Here is a 21,865-nt window from a genome sequence, read left to right as displayed (position 1 = left end):
ACACGGCAGCCTGCTTCCCTTAGAATGAGTGAAAGGGGAAAGGGGAAGGGGGAAGGGGGACTCACCTAAGACAGAAACCATGGTCTTTTCTTAACTTGACCTTGAATGTGACATTGTGTCACTTCTGCCATTTTCAAGTCATTGGAAGTGGGCCACCAAGTCCATTCCGCACTCAAGGGGAGAGGAATTTAGCTCCAGCTCCTGAGGAGAGGCTACCCTAGAAGGTGTAGACAGGTCTTTGAAAGCACAATAGCTCGCCCTCTGGCCACAAATGATCTCTCTTCCTCCCATATGCAGAATGTACTCATCCAGTCCTCCACGGTCTCGTGCCATCACTGCACCAGCTCGAAGTCCAGAATCTCATCATCGGAGTGTGGTGCAGGCCAGAGGCTCCACAGGCCTAGCTCCTTGAGTATAGTTCGTGGGAGATGGAAGAAGCCGGTCACCTGCTCCCTCTCCCCCAACATGGGGTAGCAACCCAGGTGGAGGGTAAGTGCCCTAGATGCCCCTGTTCAAAAAGGGAGCAAACAGGGGCGCCTGGGTGTCTCAGTCAGTTGAGCGTCTGACTTCGGCTTAGGTCATGATCTCATGACTCGTGGGTTCGAGTCTTGTGTTGGGCTCTGTGCTGACAGCTCGGAGCCTGGAGCCTGTTTCAGATTCTGTGTCTCCCTCTCTCTCTGACCCTTCCTTGCTCACGCTGTCTCTGTCTATCAGAAATAAATAAAACATTAAAAAAATAATAAAATAAAAATTAAAAAAAAAAACAGGAGCAAACAGAAGGCATGAAGGAAAGAGTGGGCCACAGCAATGATAAAAGCCAGTCGGGCACGTTGCAGCCCAGTTGCAAGTTCCCTGACTGGGTCTCCAGGCCTGGGAATAATTCTCTGTGGTTCCTGACTCCCCCTCAGAACCCTCTGCCCTCCCCATCAGCTTTCCCTTCTCACAGAAGGTAACTTTTTTTTGCTCCATTTTCCTAACCCAAGTTCAGAAAAATTTCTCTTATGTTTTCTTCTAAAAGTCTAATAGTTTTACATCTTGCATTTTAGGCTATTTTATTTTAATTTAATTTTATTTTATTTTAAGTAATCTCTATGCCCAATGTGGGTCTCAAACTCACAACCAGAGATAATTGCATATTCCATCGACTGAGCCAGCCAGGTGCCCCTCACATTTTAGTTTTTGATCCATTTTGAGGTAATTTTTAAAAAAACCCTTTTTAAAAAATAGTTTATTGTCAAGTTGGTTTCCATATAACACCCAGTGCTCATCCCCACAAGTGCCCTCCTCCATGCCCATCACCCTTCCTCTCTGCCCCACCCCCATAAGCCCTCAGTTTGTTCTTGGCATTCAAGAGTCTCACATGGTTTGTCTCCCTCCCTCTCCCCCACTATTTCCTCCCCTCTTCTCCCCCATGGTCCTCCATTCAGTTCCTCCTAATCCTCCTATATGGGCAAACATATGGTATCTGTCCTTCTCTGCCTGACTGATTTTGCTCAGCATAACACCCTCGAGTTCCATCCACGTTGCTACAAATGGCCAGATTTCATTCTTTCTCATTGCCATGTAGTATTCCATTGTATAGATAAACCACATCCTCTTGATCCATTTGTCAGTTGATGGACACCTAGGCTCTTTCCATGTTTTGGCTATTGTTGAGAGTGCTGCTGTGAACATTGGGGTCCATGTGCCCCTATGCATCAGCACTCCTGTATCCCTTGGGTAAATTCTAGCAGTGCTATTGCTGGGTCATAGGGGAGTTCTATTGTTAGTTTTTTGAGGAATCTCCACACTGTTTTCCAGAGGGGCTACAAAAAAACCTCCCTTTTTAAAAAATGTTTATTTTTGAGAGTGAGAGAGTGCATGTGCATGTGCGTGTGCAAGGCAGAGGACCAGAGAGGGGCGGGGGCGCAGAGGACCCTAGGCGGGCTCTGTGCTGACAGCAGAGAGCCCAATGCAGGGCTCAAACTCACAAACCATGAGATCATGACCTAATCTGAAGTCCGACACTTAATCAACTGATGCTTAACCTTTTTTTATAAGTAGCCTCCAAGCCCAGCACGGGGCCCAACATGAGGCTTCAACTCACAACCCTGAGACCAAGACCTGAGCTGAAATGAAGAGCAGGATGCTTAGCTGACTGAGCCACCCGGGTCCCCCTTCACTGAGGTAATTTTTATACAAAGTGTGAGGTAGAGGTCTTTTAGTTTTCGGCACAAAAACATCTAGTTGATCTAGCATTGTTTGTTTGTTTATTTTTCATTAACCTTGTATCTATTTTCTGTTTAACAGCTTAAATGGGTTCCTGCCCCAAGGAAATTAAGGACATCAATGGCTCCTTCCGTTGTGCAAGTTTTCCTTTTACCTCGGGGGCCCCGGAACACGGCCCTCATACCCCTCCCCATGTGGTGCAGAAAGTCAGCACTCTTTCCTGAAATGGGGCAGGAAGAAGCCTGATGCCAGTTCTCAGATGGGGCTTCAAGAGGCTTTCTCTGCGCACTTCCCGTCTCCACAGGCCTCTGTGCCGTGGAACAGGGCCGGCCTCTGCTGCTGGGGCTCCAGATGCCCCAAGGCCAAGGCCAACCTGGACCAGCCAGCCTAGGCTGAAACATGTGAGGAGACCCAGCCAGGATCAGCACAGTTAAAACTGATTCAGACGTTTTGGGAGTCATTTTGTATTAAAGGAGTTGTATTTATAACATAGGGTGTAGTTTGCCCCAGTCATTGCAATTCCAGCTTCTTAAAGAAATCACTTACTGGAAAAAATTACTCAAGTGGCATTTTTTAAAATGATAGCAAAAGTTTAGGAGCGCTTGGGTGGCTCAGTCAATTGGGCATCTGACTTTGGCTCAGGTCGTGATCTCCTGGTTTGTGAGTTCGAGCCCCTTGTCAGGCTCTGTGCTGACAGCTTGGAGCCTGGAGCCTGCTTCAGATTCTGTGTCTCCTTTCTCTGCCCCTCCCACTCGACTCTGTCTCTCTCTCTCTCAAAAAATAAATAAACATTAAAAAATTATAATAACAAAAGTTTGAAGCATCCTAGTGTTCATCAGTACTGGAATGATTACATTGGGGGCACATCAACAGTGTAATACCCTGATCATGACCTGAGCTGAAATCAAGAATCAGATTCTTGACAGAGCCACCCAGGCACCCTGAGTGTGTATTTTATGTATTTATTTATTTAAAATGTTTATTTATTTTTCAGAAAAAGAAAGCGAGTGGTGGACAGAAAGAGAGGGAGACAGAGGATCTAAAGCGGGCTCCATGCTGACAGCAGAGAGCCTGATGTGGGGCTCAAACTCATGAACTGAGACAGCATGCCTTGAGCTGCAGTTGGACGCTTAACCAACTGAGCCACCCAGGTGCCCCTGAATGTCTATTTTAATAAAATTAATAGTCAAAGTAATGACATAACTTCCATTTTGGAAAAATGTTAATATAATGTATATAATATACATAAGAGGTGAATATAATACATATAAATATTAATCATGTGTGATACATACAATTTCATATACAAACATGTTGATATTATACATGTTCTATGTTAAGACGCATGAAGATGAGTAAAATATAATAGCTGTACGACAAAGGCCCTGTTTGGTTTCCCTGGTTGTCACCGTTGGGGATGTTCCGAGTGGAGCTGCTTGTTCACAGGATGAGGGGCTGTCCACGCCCCCCGTGGGGGGGGGGGGTAAAGTTGCAGGTACACATCGCAGCACCAGTTTGGGCAACAGGTGATACTGACAAGAACACTGGACTTGGAGTTTGAAGTTTGTTTCTTCTTCGTAAAATTGGGCTTCGTTCACCAAACAAGAAACCTTTGTTGAGTCTTCCTGTGTGCAGGTTCTGGGGCTGAGGGCCAGCGGCCGGGCTCCTTCCCTGCTTCCCTCAGAGCAGCGCTGGGAGTCTCATTCTCTAAATGAACACAAATAAGAAACAGGCGCGATGCTGAACTTCCAGTGGTTCTGTGAAGTAGCAGACATGAAACTGGATCTATCCTGAAGCAAGTGGTGTAATGCAGTGAGGACCGTAGCTCAGCAGGCAAACTGCCCGAGTTCAAATCCTAGCTCCATCAGGATCTGGGGATGCTGCTGAACATTCCTTGGGTCCAGTTTTTCTCCACCTGTAAAATAGAAGCAAAAATCACCTATACCTCATGAGGTTGTTGTGAAGATTAAATGAGTTACTATTTCAAAAACTCTTGAGTTGGTGGGAGCGCCTGGGTGGCTCAGTCGGTTAAGTGTCCAGCTTCAGCCCAGGTCAGGATCTCATGGTTTGTGGGTTCAAGTCCCGCACTGGGCTCTTGGCTATTGGCACAGAGCCCACTTCAGGTCCTCTGTCTCCCTTTCTCTCTGCCCCATCCCCTGTGCTCTTGTGCTCTCTCTCCCTTTCGTTCCCTCAAAAATACATAAACAGTACAAAAAGGAACACTTGGAACAGTGCCCTCCTGGCACATAGTAAGTGCTCAATAAATATTAGCTATTATTTTTATGACCTGGGATGAAGAATACATTAGACCAGCTGTTTCTAATGCAAATGTGGCCACGCTGATATCAGAGGGGGTCTGGCTGTGACAGTTGTCTCTCTACTGGCTTCCTTCATGCCATCTGGCCACCTAGGTCAGTGTCTACCTACTTTCTTGCTAGTCTGTGAATATCCTCTGTCAACATTGGGGCTGTATGTGGGAGCACAGGCAGAGGAGGGAGCTTCTGAAGCTTGTGGTGGGAACCCTAGACCATGTGGTTCTCCACGTGGAGTAGAAAATGGGGCAGTCAACTCCTTACTAGGGGCTGCTGAATCTGCCTGTTTTGTTTTTTAAATTTTTATCTTTTAATTAATTAATTTTTAAAGTTTACTTATTTTGAGGGAGAAAGCACGAGTTGGGGAGGGACAGAGACAGAGGTAGAGAAAGAAAATCCCAAGCAGGCTCTGTACTGTCTGCACAGAGCCAGATGTAGGACTTGAACTCACAACCTGTGAGATCGTGACCTGAGTGGAAGTCAGAAGCTTAACCAACTGAGCCACCCAGGTGCTCCTACTTTTTATTTTCTTAATTTAAATGCTTATTTATTTTTGAGAGAGAGTGCAAATGGAGTAGGGGCAGAGAGAGGGGCACAGAGGATGTGAAGCGGGCTCTGTGCTGATAGCAGTGAGCCAGATGGGGGCTCGAACTCATAAATCGGGAGATCATGACCTGAGCTGAAGTCGGCCACTTGACTGAGCCACCCAGGCACCCTTGCCCATTATTTTAAGACGTGTGGTATGTTAGTTTTATTTCTCGTCATTTATCGCTTTACAAACAGCTGTTAGATTTCCAGTCATTCTGTGTTTTTATTTTTCTTAATGATTTATACAATCTGAGTAAAGCAATAAGCCCTTATATTGGATATAGGTGGCTTGCAAATGTATTTTTAAACATATATTCCAATATTTTTGCCAATTTATTTTGTCTTCTGTTGTCCAATTGTTTTGTTCTAACGTGAAGACTTTCCAACCAGAATTCTGCAAGTATCTTTTCCCTACTCTCTGCACAAGGATGAAGGAAAGCTTTCTGGAAGAAGGGACTTTGACTTCAGAACTCCAGGGGTGAGAGCAGGGAAGAGGGCTGCCAAGAGGGAAGAGAGTCTACCTCATGTCTTTCGTGGTCCTGCCTCTTCTTTTAGATTGTCCACTCCAGTCCTTGCTACTGACTTCCCTTCTTGGCCATTTTCTTTTTCTTTTTAATGCTTTTTTAAATTTATTTTTGAGAGAGAGAGAGAAAGACAGACAGAGCTTGAGTGAGGGAGGGGCAGAGAGGGAGATACAGAATCTGAAGCAGGCTCTAGGCTCTGAGCAGTCAACACAGAGCCCACCGCGGGGCTCGAGCTCATGAACCATGAGATCATGACCCGAACCGAAGTTGGACGCTTAAAGGGCTGAGCCACCCGGGCATCCCCCTCCTTGGGCCATTTCTGATCCCACACAGCTGCCTTGCTCTTGGCCCATCCCACTTGCTTTGGTCTGAATGTTTGTTTCTCCCTAAATTCACATGTTGAAATCTTTATGCCCAAAGTGAGATTAGGAGGTGGGGCCATTGGGAGGAATCTAAATTGAGGGGGTAGAGCCCTCATGAACAGGGATTGTGCTCCTCTAACGGAGCCCCCCACAAGTTACCCAGCCCCTTCCTCCATGTGAAGATCCAATAAATCTGGGGCGCTGCAGAGTCCTCCCTGGGAAGTGACCATGCCTTCACCTTGCTCTTGGAATTCCAGCCTCCAGAACTGTGAGAAACTCCATTTCTGTTGCTGATAAAGCACTGGGCTGTGATGCTTTGTTATAGCAGCCTGGACCAGGCTCGTGTACTAGCCTTGACCATTGCTTTCAGCTTAGATCTCCCTGCTTCCACTGTAGTCCCAAGAGTCTCAATTTTTTCGTCTAAGGTGAGAACCTGCTGCACCTAGTTCATCCAGTCACAGGTCAGCCGGGCAGGATGGACTGATGGTAGCACTTCCTCTTTCAGCAGGAAGTTCGGGGGGCAGAGGCTCCCACAAACAGGGGCGTTATTCTGGCACGTGATGACTGACATTTACAGGTCAGGATGGGCCTCCCTTCTCAGTCTTCAACAGCTGTGAAGGACTTCATGGACAATCACATTCTGAAAAGGGTATCAGGTGGCTTAGGCAAAGTTATGCTGTGGCAAAAATGCTTCCTAAAACCTCAGTGGTTTATAACAAGCATTTTGTACATGTGACATGGCCAACGCTAACTGGCTCTGGCTCTGTTGAGTTCCATGTGTCTTCTCTCTCCAGGGCCCAAATTGAAGGGGATCCTTTATCTCGGACATGCTACTAGCCTGGTAGAAGGAAAAGAGAAAGACCGTTGAACCCCATGACGGGCTCTTGAAAGCTTACGTGTGGGGGTGGCATGTGCAGGATTACATCTGTTTACATTCCCCTGGCCTGAGGTCCATGTGTAGGGAGGGAGCTCTCATAGGAAGATGTGATCAATATTTTGAACAAATAAACAATCCCATCACAGCCAGTATTACCATTTGGTCCCATTTTGCAGGTGAGAAAACTTTTAAGACAAGGTCTTTAGCTCTTTAGCTGAGTTCAACTCAGCTCTGTCTGGCTTCAGAGTCAGTCTTTTCTACCATGCAACCTCTTTGGGGATCTTATTTTTATTTTTTTAAGTTTATTTACTTAGTTTGAGAAAGAGAGAGCATGAGTGAGGGAGAGGCAGAGAGAGGGAGAGAGAGAGAATCTCAAGCAGGCTCCGTGTTGTCAGCACAGAGCCCGACACAGGGATCGATGCTACCAACAGTGAGATTATGACCTGAGCAGAAATCAAGAGTCTGAGGTTTAACCAACTTAGCCACCTAGGTGCTCCTTTTCCTCCCTCCCTTCCTCCCTTCCTCCCTTCCTTCCTTCCTTCCTTCCCCTTCCCTCCTTTCCTTCCTTCCCGTTTCCTTCCTCCCTTCCGTCCTCCCTTCCTTCTTTCTGTTCCTTCCTCCCTCTTCCCTCCCTTCCTTCCTTTCTTTACTGTATATGTACCTGGAATCGTAATTTATTCCGGGCACAACCACTTCTTATCAGCCTCAGAAGCTTCTCCATGAAAATTTGTAGAGTACACCATCTTTGAAAGCTGTCTGGAAGAATCTGAAGCTAGAAAGGGGTCAGGCTTGGGAACTGCCCGCATGAGAGCTGACTCTATTCCACTTAACTGCTGAATTATTCACCTGCTTTATGGGTTTGTAGATCCTCTGGATGGGGATTGCCTATCAATCTATCGCCCTTTGTTTTTGTTTGTGTGTGTGTGTGTGTGTGTGTGTGTGTGTGTGTGTGGTGCCTGAGCTCCTCAAAGCTGTTTTTCTAGGTAATTTTAGAAACTTCCAGATTGCGTTGGATATTTATACTCACAAAAATTATTAGTGGGGTGGAGAAAGTGCAACTCATCTACTTTTGCGAAAGGGCAACTGTTGTAGATTTTACAGACCTAGTTGCAGCTCAGTGTATCTTAGGGTGTGGGTGCAGGGAAGAAGTTACGGCGACCACAGAGAATATATACTTCACAATGATTGTAAATATCTGTTGATTTCCCTCTGGTTCCCGGGTGCCTGGCGCTGTATGGTAACACCACTAGCTTTGACTTGCCAGATTTATGGGTCCCTCCGTGTAGGGATTAGGGCGAGGCAAGTAAGGCGCCCAGGGCACTCAATTTAAGGAGGCACTTGCAGGAACCTTGGAGTTCTCTTGCCCCAGTCCAGCCCCCTCCCTGGTGTCCATTATGCATTCACCGTAACTCTGCAGCGTGAACACTCCTCGGGCAAGCTTACCTGTGACGATGATCACCTGTCCCCTACCACGCATGCAGGACAACCTGGGGGGCGTTCCTGCCCTGTTACTTGCTCTGCCCATAGCACTCATTTCCAGGTTATCGTGTGCGTGCGTCCGGCCCTGGCTCGGCGGGGAAGGCAGAGAGAAGGACTCCGCGCGTGTGCCCGTGTTAGGCCGGGCGGGTCAATATCCGGGTGGATCGGGTGGGTGGGGCCGCCCCTCCCTCCAGGTCCCGAGGTGGGCTGGGGGTGGGGAGTAACGCGCGGAGATTCCCTTTCGCCCCTTCGGATCCGAGAGGGGGCGGCAGACGGAACGCGAGGGTGGCAGGGCGTACCCACCCTGCGGCTCGGCGCCCGGCAGCGCCACCGGTCCCCGGGCCCGCGCGGCCTCTGGGACCCGAAAGAAGAGGAAGCGGAACCGCAGGAGGGCTCGCGGAACCGGCCACCCGCTCCGAACTTGCCGAGGAAACTAGTCCGGAGGGAGGGGCCGGGGCCGCGGCCGCGGCGGGAGGAGGGGCGGCCGCAGCTGCATCCAGCCCGTTGGCTTCCTTCCCAGCGCTCCTTCGCCTCCTCCTCTTCCTCCTGTATGAGTCAGGCATTTCCCGGGGATTCGGAGCAGCCACGCGCGGCCCGGGCGCCCGGAGCTGTAGCAGCCGCCGCCGCCGCCGCGCCCGGAGCTCCAGCGCCGCGGCCGCCACCGCGCCGGGCACCCGCGTTCCGGGCGCGCACGGACCATGGAGAGGCCGGCCCAGGGCGCAGACGGCGGCGGGGGCAGCAACAGCAGCAGCCGCAGCAGCAGCCGCGCCACCTCGGCCGGCTCCTCGCCCTCCTGCTCCCTGGCCGGCCGGGGGGTCTCCAGCCGCTCGGTGGTAGCCGGGCTCGGCGGCGGCAGCCGCAGCAGCCCGGGCTCGGTGGCCGCTAGTCCGTCCGGAGGAGGCGGCCGCCGGAGGGAGCCAGCGCTCGAAGGCGTGCTCAGCAAATACACCAACCTCCTCCAGGGCTGGCAGAACAGGTAACGCGCCCGCCGCCCGCGCCACCACGCGCCCCTCCCTTCGCGCCGCTGTGTGTGTGTGTGTGTGTGTGTGTGTGTGTGTACGTGTGTGTGCGCGCCACTGTGCCACCGGCCGATCGGGGGCTGCCCCCGCGAGTGCCCTTCCTGCGTCCCAGCTCCTTTCCTGACGGGGTGCCCGGGATGGGGCACGCCGTGACCCCACCCCAAGGCCGCACAGCACTGGCGGAGAGGACGGCGATAGACCCGGTCTTCTTCGGTACTGGCACCTGCAGGGACCCGAGTAGCCCCAGGGCCCTGCCTGCTGGCGGCTTCCCGCACTCCTGAAGAATGGCCGAGGAAGGGAGGCCGAGGGGGCGTGCTTTATGCCTGTAGGAAAAAGCGTTTATACCGCGGGTCCCATCACAATTCTCTTCGTAACATAGTTCATTTAAAACTTAAGGGTTTAGAAACACCACCACCACCACCAAACACCTACCACTTATTCTCGGCACCTTCCGGAGCGCATGCTGCCCCCTGCCCAGTGGGTGGCTTGAGCCCTCCCATGTCTGCAACAGAAGTTGAGTGGTTTCTTTTTTTCCTTTGAACACCCTCTCCCCTTTGGAAATGGACCGTTTGCTTTGTGAAGTAGTGTTATTATCTCCCCTCCCCCATTTAGGTGCCTCTTGAAGTTTGCCGCTCACTGTGCCCTCACAGTTGGGAAACCTAGTCTGGCCACGTGGAAGGATGGGGGTGTCAGGGCAGGGCCCCCAGCGCATTCGTGTTGATGGTAGTATGTGGTGCACACAGAGGATAGGGAGGGGGACTTGAAGGGAGCAGAGGTGGTACTGCTGTTTACCTTTTTCTTTTACTTTGTTTTTCAAAAACAAGCCAGAAGGAGGTAGAGGCTGTTGATGAGATTTTTGTCCTGCCTTAGTAGCCCTTGGATCTTCGGTCTTGGAATTCCTCAGAAAGCTGGTGAAGTTTGAATCACACCCTGGGCACTCTTGGTTCTCTCTGCTGGTTAGACTAGGTTACTTGGTCTTCTCTCCCTGCAGGTGGGATGGAAACGTTCAGGTGGCTTCCAGTTGAAACTTTGATCAGGCAGTTATTTACATGAAACTCAAGTAGGTGGCAGAGGACTTACTAAATATGGAAACTGACTGGTTTCTATACTGACAGAACTTTCTGAGCCACCTGGGTTTCCTGCTACTCTTGTCAATGGAAGTTGCACTTTTAACTTTTGAAAGCTTTTATTTCTCAAAATAGTCCTGTGTCTGCTCTTGCCTCTTCTCCCCTTCATGTTTTGAAAGCTGAAAAAGAATAGGTAACATGTGTAGGATGAGAGGGAGAGAGAGAGAGAGAGAGAGACAGAGAGAGAGACAGATGATTGAATCTGATTTCAGTTCTTGGTAATTGTGCCTTGTTGGTGACAGCATCTGGTTTGCATGTTGGGCAGTCACTTTTAATGCTCTTTTTTTTTTTTTTCCTCCAAGAGTAGCTTATGAGGCCAACAGAGATTTTACCCTGGATTACAGTTATTTCACTTGGGGATGGTATTTTACCTGCAATGCATATTAAAGGATTTGTTCTTTCCAGTGGATTTAGTCGGAATTGAAGTAACTCATGCTTTTGTATGATTTTAAATCCACTGGGGTATTTAGGTTATGCCAGATTGAGAAGAGGCAAAATTAATAATAATATAGTAATAATGACAATATTTACATGATTGCAGGCTATGTAGGTGAAATGTACTGTGTACGTTGGTGAGATCTCATCTTTGTTGAGTTTGTTTCCTGTGATCTATGCCGCCAGTGTGTATTCTTAGCGTAGTGGACTATTTTCTGAGTTTACCACTGACTCCAGAAGCAGTATCTCTTTCTAGTGGTTAATGTCTTCGTGTTCAGGGCTGTGTTTTCCCACATTTGTGTTCTCTCAGCTGTGGCCGAGGGTCCATTAGTGGTCTGGAGAGGATTTATGGTGACTCTGAGGCTCACATTTCTCCCTTCTCAAGGGGAGGTCTGGAACAGTGAGAAGGGAATGAGGAGAAAGAGAGAAACTTCGACAGTACATTCATGTGGTCATGAATGGATTTATTCCCAGACCATTTTACTGAGGACCTACTATGTGCCAGGCACTTTGCTAAGAGCTGGAGCCATTTCAGTGTGCAGAATGCACAGGTATCTGCACAGGAAGTACTGGAGAAGATGCAGAATTAAAAAGCAGAAGTCCACACCTCCCTGGTCTGGGGGGATGCCTTTGGCACAGATAGTGGGTGACCTGATTCAAGTTACCTTCACTTTTGGATCTCGTGGCATATTCTTTTGCAGTTCTTTTGTTTCTATTTTTGTCCTTTTATTTTTTAAAAACTTTTATTTATTTTTCAGAGAGACAGAGCACAAGCGGGGGGTGGAAGGGGCGCAGAGAGAGAGGGAGACAAAGAATCTGAAGCAGGCTCCAGGCTCTGAGCTGTTGGCACAGAGCCCAACGCGGGGTTCAAACCCATGAACCGTGAGATCATGACCTGAGACAAAGTCAGATGCCAGGCAGGCACCCCTATTCACATTTTAATCCTTAGCACTATCTTTTCACTCATCTTTTGGTTTTCATCCAGAGTGAACCAGGGAGAGAGTTGAACCCCAAGGGTTTGGAGAGGCAGGCCAGTGCCAGGTGGCATGGTGGTGCCTTGTAGGCGGGGGAGGAATTTAAGGCTGTGTTTTGGTTGTCCGGAAGGATTTTAGGCAGAGAGGTGACACGGTCTGATTTGTGCTTTAAAAAGTTCACTACTGGGGCGCCTGGGTGGCTCAGTCGGTTAAGCGTCTGACTTCGGCTCAGGTCATGATCTCATGACTTGTGGGTTCGAGCCCTGCTTTGGGCTCTGTGCTGACAGCTCGGAGCCTGGAGCCTGCTTCGGATTCTGTGATTCCCTCTCTCTCTGACCCTCCCCTGCTCATGCTGTCTCTGTCTTTCTCTCTCAAAAATAAATAAAACATTTAAAAAAAAAGTTCACTACAGATATACTCTTTGGAGATGAGATCTTCACAGGCTCAGATTGGGAAGAAGAGAGGCCAGTTGGGAGCTCATCATGGTGGTCCGGGCCAGAGATGCTGGGGGGCTTGCACTTGGGGGACAAGGGAAGTGGAGAGAAGGTACAGATTCTTAGTGGGAAGGAAAGAAGCTGCTGACGGATTGGGTGAGGAGGTGAGAGAATGAGGGGCCAAGGAGAATGCTTGTGTTTGCAGCTCTGAGAGACTGGAATGTTGAGGCCCAGGTGTCTTTTATATAGAGATGTGGATCACAGAGGACCCTCATGTTTGTGGGGAATGTGGGGGCAGCCAGGAGTTCTCTCCGGGGAACTTGTGTTCAGTCCGAGGTATCTACGCCTAGTAAGAAACTGGCTATATGGACTCTCCTTTGCCCGAAGGCTAATTTTAGTCTCAAACCCAAATGGAACTATTTTGGGTTTGTTTGTAACATCAAGTGTTTGAGAAAATAGTTTCTTCTTCTTTGTTTTGAACGCTTACTTATCTTTGAGAGAGAGAGAGAGGAAGAACACAGGTGGTAGAAGGCAGAGAGAGCAGGGAGAGCGCAGAGCCTCATGTGCGGCTCGAGCCTAGGGACTGTGAGATCCTGACCTGAGCTGAAACCAAGAGTCAGGTGCTTAACCAACTGAGCCACCGAGGCGCCCCACGTATATAATTTCTAATTGGATCTTGGAAGTGGTATTTGAGGGTCCCTTCATTGTCACTCACTTTTTGTTATCAAGAGAAGACATTGCAAATATGAAGCCAGCCTCCAGTGTGTGTGTGTGTGTGTGTGTGTGTGTGTGTGTGTGTGTGTGTGTGTGTGAAATCTCAGGGCAGCCATGGGCATTTATTTGGAATGTAAGGGGAGTGTGGACTCTGGGGCAAACCCTGACATCAACATTTAGCACACGTGTCACCTTGGGCTGGTTCCTTAATTGCTCTGGGCTTCCATTTTCTCATCTGTTAAATGGAGAAAAGATGGTACCCTTCTCATTAGTTTCGCGTGAAGATGAATTGAGGATACTGGTCTGTAAGCGGCTGAGAACCGTGCATGGCAAGATGTGGAGAAGTGGTAGCTATTATTGGATCTTCAATTTGCCCATCTGAAATGGACCCTTTCTGGTCCATAAAGTTCTTGGTTTATTTTCTGGATCCTGTGGTTACCCTGGGACTCCATTAACATAATTATGCCAGAGTTGTTTGGAGCCAATATGTTTTGAAAGGATCATTTTAAAACTTGGAACCCAGCAAGCATTTGCATCCCTGCAGCAAGTGGCTTACTCCCTTCCTCCAGCCTCGAATCCCTATCTCCCTTCCCCACTTTATTTTTCTCCCTGACCTCCAGCATCGGACACGCTCCATAGTTTGCTCTTGTCTCCTTGCGCAAGATATAAGCTCCCTGAGGACAGAAGAGTTTTGTCTGCCTTGTTTACTGCTGTGTCCCCGTGTCTAGAACAGGGTCCGGGACATAATAAGGGTCCAGTAGATATAATTGAATAAATAAGAGAGCAAATGAAAGAGAAGTTAACCCAGGGTTTGCCTGTAGTTTGGCTGGTGTTAGCTGCTGTTATTGTATCTGTTGGTTCTCTATCTGTTTATAGCCTTGTCCTTGAGTTTCTATGTCTGTCATAGATGGTCTACAACCATCAGTCTTTGTCTTTGGGGTCAGGAAATCTGCCTTATCTAGTGAAATGTCCACCTTGACCTAGAGCCCACGACTGCCCAGCTAATGGAGGCCTTTAGTGGCCAAATATCCAGGGCCTGCTTGTGGTGTGGTCTGCATTGATGCCTTGCTTTGAGAATGTGGTGTTGAGGCTCTCACCTGATTTCCCAGGGCTTGGGGGCTACTTGGCTCGTTTAAAAAAGTCAAGGAGGGGGCATATATTAACTTTCGAAACCATACTAAACTGAACTGAAATGCCTTTTGAGTGCTCCACAAAGTTTAGAGGCCATTGGTGATAACCAGGGTCGAAAGTCATGGCTCTGGGTTTTATGTTCTTGCCCACGTGTACTTAGAAAGTATTCACACATCTTGCTGTCTGGCTTGCCAGATTGTGAGCCCGCACACTCAAATCCTTTAGGGACACTGGATTACTTTGTGGACAGTAATAATAAAGAGGTGTTGCCTAGGTTACAAAACAGCATATAATATGATTTATTCACCTATGGTCCAAAATATTTATCAAGCACCTGCCTGGGTTAACCATTCCCTGTGGGAAGTGCTCTCCTCCTCTCTTTTTAAAATGCATGTGTTTGAGGAGATTTACGCCAAATGGTTACCATGGTTTTCCTTGGTTGGTGGGATTGTAGGGGATATTATTTGTTCTTTTTTTTCTGTGAATTTTTCCCCTGGGGTGAGCTTGCTTCCATTTTGCAGTTTGAAAAAGTTCTACTGAGGAGGAAAAAAACTTTTCACATAATCTCAGAATCTCTGTTTTTTTTTTTAAAGTTTATTTATCTGTTTAGAGAGAGAGCACAAGCAGTGGAGGGGAAGAGAGAGGGAGAGAGAGAGAATCCCAAGCAGGCTCTGCACAGCGTGGAGTCTGACGTTGGGCTCGAACTCAGGAGCTGAAACCAAGAGTTGGATGCTTAATCCACTGAGTCACCCAAGTGCCCCCCGGAATATCTAGTTTTTGAGGGTAAATTTGAAGTCTGACATATATTCAGAAAAGGACGCAACTCGTAAGTGTAATAGTTTAATGGATTTTCATAACTGTAAGGGACCCGGCTCAGGAAACAGTAGCCCATCCCCTCCCCCCATCCCCTCTGGTCATACACTGTTGATGTCCGGGACCTTACATGAGTTAGGCCTCTTTCTGAATTTCATACCATACAGCAGGAAATTTTGTGCCAGGCTTCTTGCTCTGAACATTATGTTTGTGAGTCCCTTCCATGGTGTTGGGTCTAAGTGTAGCCTATGTGCACCGCTCCTTGGTGTTCCGTCCTGTGAATATACCATATACATGGATGCTTAACGTAGATGTTTGAGTTTTTCCCTGTTTGCGGCCCTTACGAGTCCCCTCACAGCCCTGTGTTCTGTGCAACGTAGGTATACATTTCTGTGGGTGTATATACCTCAGAGTGCATTATTGGGTTACAGTATTTGCAGCTGTCCAGCTCATTAAGAGGATGCCAGAGAGTTCTTTCAGAGTGGTCGTATCTGTTCATATTCCTGCCAGAAGCGCAGGACGGCTCTGGGTGGTCCACATCCTCATCTCCACTTGATGTTGTCTGTTGTTTTCATTTCAGCCAGTCCGACAGGTGTGTGATGGCATTGTGGTTTTAATTTGCCTTTGCTTGATTTCTAATGAAAGTTAGTATCTTTTGGTGTGCCTTTTGGCCATTTGGATTTCACGTTTTGTTAGGTGTTAAGTCCTTGACCTCTGCTCTTTCATATTGACTTGTGAAAGTTCTTTATAGATTCGATAAGACTTCACTGATGGGTTTATGTGCACACGTACATGGGGACTGCAAACATACAGAAAGCAGATACCATCACTTGTGGTTTTCATTGCTTGGTTAAGCACAAATTTTAAATTTTAGCATAGTCCCATGTAAAAATTTTTTCCCTTTTATGAGTAGTTCTTTCTGAGTCCTGTTTGGGATATCTTTGCTTATTACCCCATGGTAATGCGGTTGTTCTCTGATGTTTTCTTTCAAGAAAAGAAAAACTTTGGGGTGCCTGCGTGGCTCAGTCGGTTAAGTGTCCAACTTCAGCTCAGATCATGATCTCACAGTTCGTGGGTTCGAGCCCCGCGTCAGGCTCTGTGCTGACAGCTCAGAGCCTGGAGCCTGTTTCAGATTACGTGTCTCCTGCTGTCTCTGCCCCTCCCCTGCTCATTTTCTTTCCCCTCCCAAAAGTAAATAGACATTTAAAAAAGTTAAAAAAGAAAAGAAAAATGTTTATTAATTTGAATATTTCTTAAAAGTTTGAAGTGATATTGGAGGAATGTAGACACCTGGCTGAAACGATAGTGGATTTCAGGTGCCCAGTCTGTATTGGTTTTATATGACTATTATAATAAATGACAATAAACTTGGCCGCTCCCAACAGCAGACCTTTATTTTCTCATGGTTCTGGAGGCCAGAGTCGGAAATGGGTTTCCATGGGCCCAAATCAAGGTCTTGGCAAGGCCCCGCTTTCACCAGACACCCCAAGGGAAAATTAATTTCTTGCCTCCTCCAGCGTCTGGTGGCTGCTAGCGTTCCTTGGCTCGTCACCGCCTCGCTCCAGTGATTGCCTGTCTTCATGTTGCCTTCTCCTCTGTGTGGCTCAAGTCTCCCTCATGGAAGGCCTCCTGGGATTGTGTTTAGGGCCCACCCAGATCACCCAGGACAATCTCCCCATTTAAAAATCCTTCAATGAGGGGCGCCTGGGTGGCTTAGTCGGTTAAGCGTCCGACTTTCGCTTAGGTCATGATCTCGCGGCTCGTGGGTTCGAGCCCCGCATCGGGCTCTGTGCTCATTGCCAGCTAAGAGCCTGGAGCCTGTTTCAGAGTCTGTGACTCTCTCTCTCTCTCTGACCCTCCCCTGCTCATGCTGTCTCTCTCTCTCTCTCCTAGAAATAAATAAAACATTTAAAAAAAATAAAGAAAAAAAATCCTTCATTGAATCCTGTCTGCTGTCCGCCCTGTATGGTAACTTTTCCAGGTTCCAGCAGTTAGGACTCGGACCTCGTAGGGGTAGGGGTACGGCTCACGCAACCTCCATGCAGTCATTGTCCTAAAGTGGTTCTTCATCCTGCTGTCTCCCTTCCCGTCTCCCTTCTCCAGCCGGCTTTCCCACCTGCACTCGTTGCCATGGTAACAGCCGCCTCTGTCCTGAAAGGGCTGCTGTCCTGAGTGATCCGTGGACTCATTCATCTCCGTCTACTAGACGGACCCCTTGGGCAAATGCAAGGCAGGCCTTAGTGTCAGGGAAATTCTTCCTGAGGCCAGTGAGTAAACCTAATTGGCTTTCATGGGCAAATCAGACATTCTTTGGTTTTTTTTTTTTAATGTTTTATTTATTTGAGAGAGAGATAAAGAGAGAGAACGTGCACACGTGTACACGCAAGCGTGAGCAGGGGAGGGTCAGAGAGAGAGGGAGACACAGAATCCGAAGACAGGCTCGAACCCATGAACTGCGAGATCATGACCTGAGCTGAAGTCGGATGCTTAACTGACTGGGCCACCCAGGCGCCCTGGGTTTTTTTTTTTTTTTTTTTTTTTTTTTTTTTTTTTTGAACAATCAGTTTGAAGTATATGTGTAATAATTCATGTTTTCTGTTTTGTCATCAGAATGACTCCTTAGCCTGAGGACTTTTTTTTAAAAGGTATAATTAAATACAATAACGTGCATGGGTCTCAGGCGTTCTGTTTGATGAATTTTGACAATTGTTTACACCCTGTATCCACTCCTTCAAAAAGTACAGAACATCTTTGATTCCCACCGTTCTTCCACCCCCACTCCCCGCAGTCTCATTGTCCTTGCCAGTCAGTTCCCCGTCCCCTGTATTCTGTTTCTGATTTCTATGGCCATGAATTAGTTTTGTCTATTCTTGGATTTTCATATAAGGGGACCCATAGAGGAATTCCTTTTTGGAGTCTGGTTTATTTCGGTCAGTCTAGTGTTCTGAGATTCGTGCATGTTATTGCGTCTGTCCATCCATAGATGATACTTCTTTTGTAGATGATACTTTTGTTGTTGTTGCTACCTCATATTACATTCTGTGGATATGCCACAGTTTATTTGCTTGCAGGTGTACATTTGGGTTGTTTCCAGTTTGGGGCTGACATTAATAAAGCCGCTGTTTGTGTATGAATTTTTTAATTTTTTGTTATTTTTATCTTTTAAAGGTTTTTTAAAATATTAATTTTATTTTTTGAGAGAGAGAGAGAGAGTGAGCGCGGGGAGGGGCAAGAGACGGGGGACACAGGATCCAAATCTGAAGCTAACAGCACAGAGCCCGATGTGGGGCTCGAGATCATACCTGAGCCCAAGTCGGATGCTTAACCGACTGAGTCACCCAGGCGCCTCTGTGTGTAAGTTTTTGTGTTAACACATGCTTTTATTTCTCCTGGGTAAATGCCTGAGGATTGGAATTGCAGGGTCACAGGACAGGATCATGTAGATATTCCCGAAGTGTTTTCTAGAAGGGCTGAGCCATTTCCCCTCCACCAGCAGTGATAACTGAGCAGGCTGCCTCCGTGCCAGCCAGCAGCTTCGGAGAGGGGCAGTCTGCAGGTGCATAGGTTGGCTAAGTGGTCAGACTTCTCGCCATTCCAGCTTGGCCTCTGTTTTGCTACATGACCTTGGCAAGTCACTTAACTGTTTGGGCCCTGTTTTCCTCATCTGTAAAATGATAAAAACCGTGGAGCGTTGTTGTGAAGCTATTATCAGCAGCAGGCCCAGCCAGCACCAGTGGGTGGGACACAGGGTGCTCCTCAGCAGAAGTTTGTCTACTTGGGAATCTTATATTAATTTTTAAAAAATGTTTATTTATTTTTGGGAGAGAGAGAGAAGACAGACAGACAGATAGATTCAGAGCGTGAGCAGGGGAAGGGCAGAGAGACAGGGAGACACAGAATCTGAAGCAGGCTCCAGGCTCTGAGCTGTCAGCACAGAGCCCAGTGCAGGACACATACCCATGAACTGCAAGATCATGACCCGAGCTGAAGTCGGACAGATGCTTAACCGACCGAGCCACCGAGGCGTTCTGGGAATTTTATGTTTCATACCCGTGGGTGACTTTGTAGAAGTAAGTGGTCATTTTTGACGCAGCCTTAGCAGATAGGCGGGTCTTTCTTGGCCCTTTCTCCCGTATGAGGGCCGAGGTGACAAATTATTTGATTTGCCAAGTGGCTGACTGTCTCCATTTGCTGCTTTTAGCCTGTGGTTCCTCAAGAGTCTGCTAAGTGGACTGTTGTTTGAAAACTCTGGGAAGAAGAAGAGATACGGCTTTTGTGTCCCGAAAGAAGGCTTGAAATGATTGTGCCGGAAATGTGGGACGCTCTTTTGCAGCTCTCCGGCTCCTGCCTGATGTGATTTGGGGCCAGGCCAAGACAGAATTACAAAGAACACCATCCAAAATGTGATTTTTGATAACCCAGACTGGATCGAATATGGTCACAGCCCAGAAAGAAAGTGCTTTATTTGTGTCTCGTGCAGTGACCTCAATAATTACGATAAAATTAGGAAACATTATACGGTCTTGTCGCAAGCCTGTTCTTTGAAGGTCAGGGAAGGCATTTGAAACTTGAATAGCTTTTTCACATTCTGCTGTAGTTTTTAGAGGGCTATATATATATTTTTTTTAATTGTTTAAAAAAATTTTTTAATGTTTGTTTATTTTTGAGAGACAGAACACGAGCAGGGGAGGGGCAGAGAGAGATGGAGACGCAGAATCCAAAGCAGGTTCCAGGCTCGGAGCTGTCAGCACAGAGCCCGACGAAGGGCTTGAATTCATGAGATCATGACCTGAGTTGAAGTTGGATGCTTAACCAACTGAACCCCCCAGGTGCTCCAATGACTATTTATATTTTTATGTGGTTTGGTCCCTTTCTATAAATATGTTTTTATTAAAGTTTATTTATTTATTTTGAGGGAGAGAGCAAGCACCAGAGGATGAGAGGGGCAGAGACAGAATCCCAAGCAGGCTCCACTCTGCCAGCGCAGAGCCCAACATGGGGCTCCCACTCACGGACCGTGAGATCGTGACCTGAGCCGAAACAGTTAACCGACTGAGCCGTCCAGACTTCCCTTTTCTTATAAACATTTTGATGAGCGAGACGCCCTTTTTCCTATAAATACTTTGATGAAAATGTAACAAGTTGAAAGGCAGCCAACATCAGTTTTTAAGAACTCTTTTCCGGGATATGTTACAAGTGTTTGTCTGCAAGGTGGGTTTGGTGACCGCAGAGTGGAGATGGGAGGTGGGAGGGGACCCCACCTTGGAAGCAGTAGAAGCCACGCTCTCCCACGGGGGGTAGACCTGGGTTCTGCCTGAACCACTCGTTCAGGGGAGCTGAGTGGGTTTGGTGACGGATACAAATGACCCTCCACTGGTCTGCGATGGTCACCCTGTCAGAGGTGTGGTGGGCCACCAACCATGCAACAAAAGCCATTGCGACCATTTTCCTGGGCCCTTTGGTGGTTTCGTAGCATGTGGACAGAACGGGGCAACTTTCCGAGTTCTGATTGAGCCGACAGCATCAGGCCCAGACACACTCACTCCCCTTGCTGCTGGAGTATTCACACCCCATGCATTTGTCGAGCACCTTTTGCATGTATGCCAAGTGCCACGTGGGATGCTGAGGACACAGGAGCCACCAACGTGGGCCCTGTCTGGAGGAGCTGACTGCCTCAAACAAGGGTGAGCAGTGGGGCTTTACTCATGGTAAACAAGTGGGTACGCCTGTGTGCCAATAAAACTTTATTTACAAAAGCAGGTGGAGGGCTGGATTTAGCTTGTGGGAGGCAGTTTCGTCATCCCAGCTCTGAAATGACATCTATACCCCTTAGTCAGGTAGGGGAGGCAGCCTCCAGTGGAGGCTGAGGGCAGGTCTGTGGTGGCCCAGCACCCAGGGCTTGAACCCTGCCTCGGGTGTCTACTCCCAGCGTGACTTTGGACAAGCTGGTGAACCTCTGTGCCTCTGTTTATCTGTAAAATGGGGGCAATAGAAAGGCCGCGTCATAGGGTTGTTGGGATTGACCGCGAAGCTGTACGTGAAGGGCTTAGGACGGCGATGCTGTTTTGATACCAGGTGGTGAGTGCTCCCATGAGGGAAGCGCCTGGGAGTGAGGGGGCCCGGGTGTGGCCAGAGGCCAGGCTGTAAAGGGCTAAGGCGTGAGAGGCCTCGTCAGCTGCTGAGACTCCTCATAAGCTCTCAGTGTTACCAGATAGGGAAGGAATAGGTTTGTGGGTCCAGGAATCATCAGACTTCACGTATTTTACCCAGCTTCGTCCTTAAAATGCAGGTCTGTCCGTTCTCTGCTTCCTCTATAGTCACGGAACCCCAGTTTGTAGCTAGATACCTAGTTGCCCTAGATAATGCTGTATTTGCACCCCTCATCTCCCTCGCAGCTAGGGATGGCCATGTGATTCTATTCTAGACAGAAGCGGGGTTATCACAAAGTAGTTCCCTAGAACCTTCTCTGTACCCTTCCTTCTTTCTCCTTTGCTCTTGGAATGTAGACATAGGGCCGCAACGGGAATACAGATGTGGCAGTTGGAATTCAGCAACCATCTTAAGGCTTGAGGAAGATGGAATGAGGGCTCTCAAGACAGAGGAGACTTACTAGCCTCTGAGGATTTGGTTGATCCGAGCCACCTCTCAAATCTTGGGCTGCCAACCTCTGGAATTTTCCAGGATAGGGAGGATAAGCATTTTTTGAAAGCCATTGTTCACAGCCAAATCTAACGCTAACTGATGCAGGTAGCATCTCTATTTTCCAGGTGGAGAAACCGAGGTATAGAAAAGTTGCACACTTGGTAAGTTGTGGAGCCACAATGTGTCTGATGCAAAAGTGTTTTTTCTTTCTACCACTCTGGAAAGA

General features: G+C 48.0%; 1 protein-coding gene and 1 long non-coding RNA gene across 4 annotated transcripts in view; one reads left to right on the top strand and one right to left on the bottom strand.

The window, feature by feature from the left end:
• Positions 1–3,465: 3,465 nt before the first annotated feature.
• On the bottom strand, positions 3,466–8,808 carry LOC120243603. Of its 2 annotated transcripts, XR_005531348.1 has the most exons (5): positions 8,315–8,808; positions 7,533–7,643; positions 6,437–6,832; positions 5,630–5,716; positions 3,466–4,123 (listed from the first exon to the last, which is right to left on the bottom strand). It is a non-coding gene; the product is annotated as an uncharacterized LOC120243603 (long non-coding RNA). The 2 variants fall into 2 exon arrangements; XR_005531349.1 differs by lacking the exon at positions 5,630–5,716.
• Positions 8,809–8,966: 158 nt separating this feature from the next.
• The window catches only part of OSBPL10 (oxysterol binding protein like 10), a 299,853-nt gene continuing 286,954 nt past the window's right edge, over positions 8,967–21,865 (top strand). For both annotated transcript variants that reach the window (XM_039249825.1, XM_039249824.1), the window contains exon 1: positions 8,967–9,326. In XM_039249825.1, coding sequence (XP_039105756.1) covers positions 9,049–9,326 — 278 coding nt within the window. In that variant the 5' untranslated portion in view covers positions 8,967–9,048. The remainder of the gene's footprint in view (positions 9,327–21,865) is intronic.

The sequence above is a fragment of the Hyaena hyaena genome, unplaced genomic scaffold, assembly GCF_003009895.1.
Source record: "Hyaena hyaena isolate Hyena2069 unplaced genomic scaffold, ASM300989v1 scaffold_350, whole genome shotgun sequence".
Lineage (NCBI taxonomy): Eukaryota > Metazoa > Chordata > Mammalia > Carnivora > Hyaenidae > Hyaena > Hyaena hyaena.
This window is presented reverse-complemented; position numbering and strand designations above follow the sequence as displayed.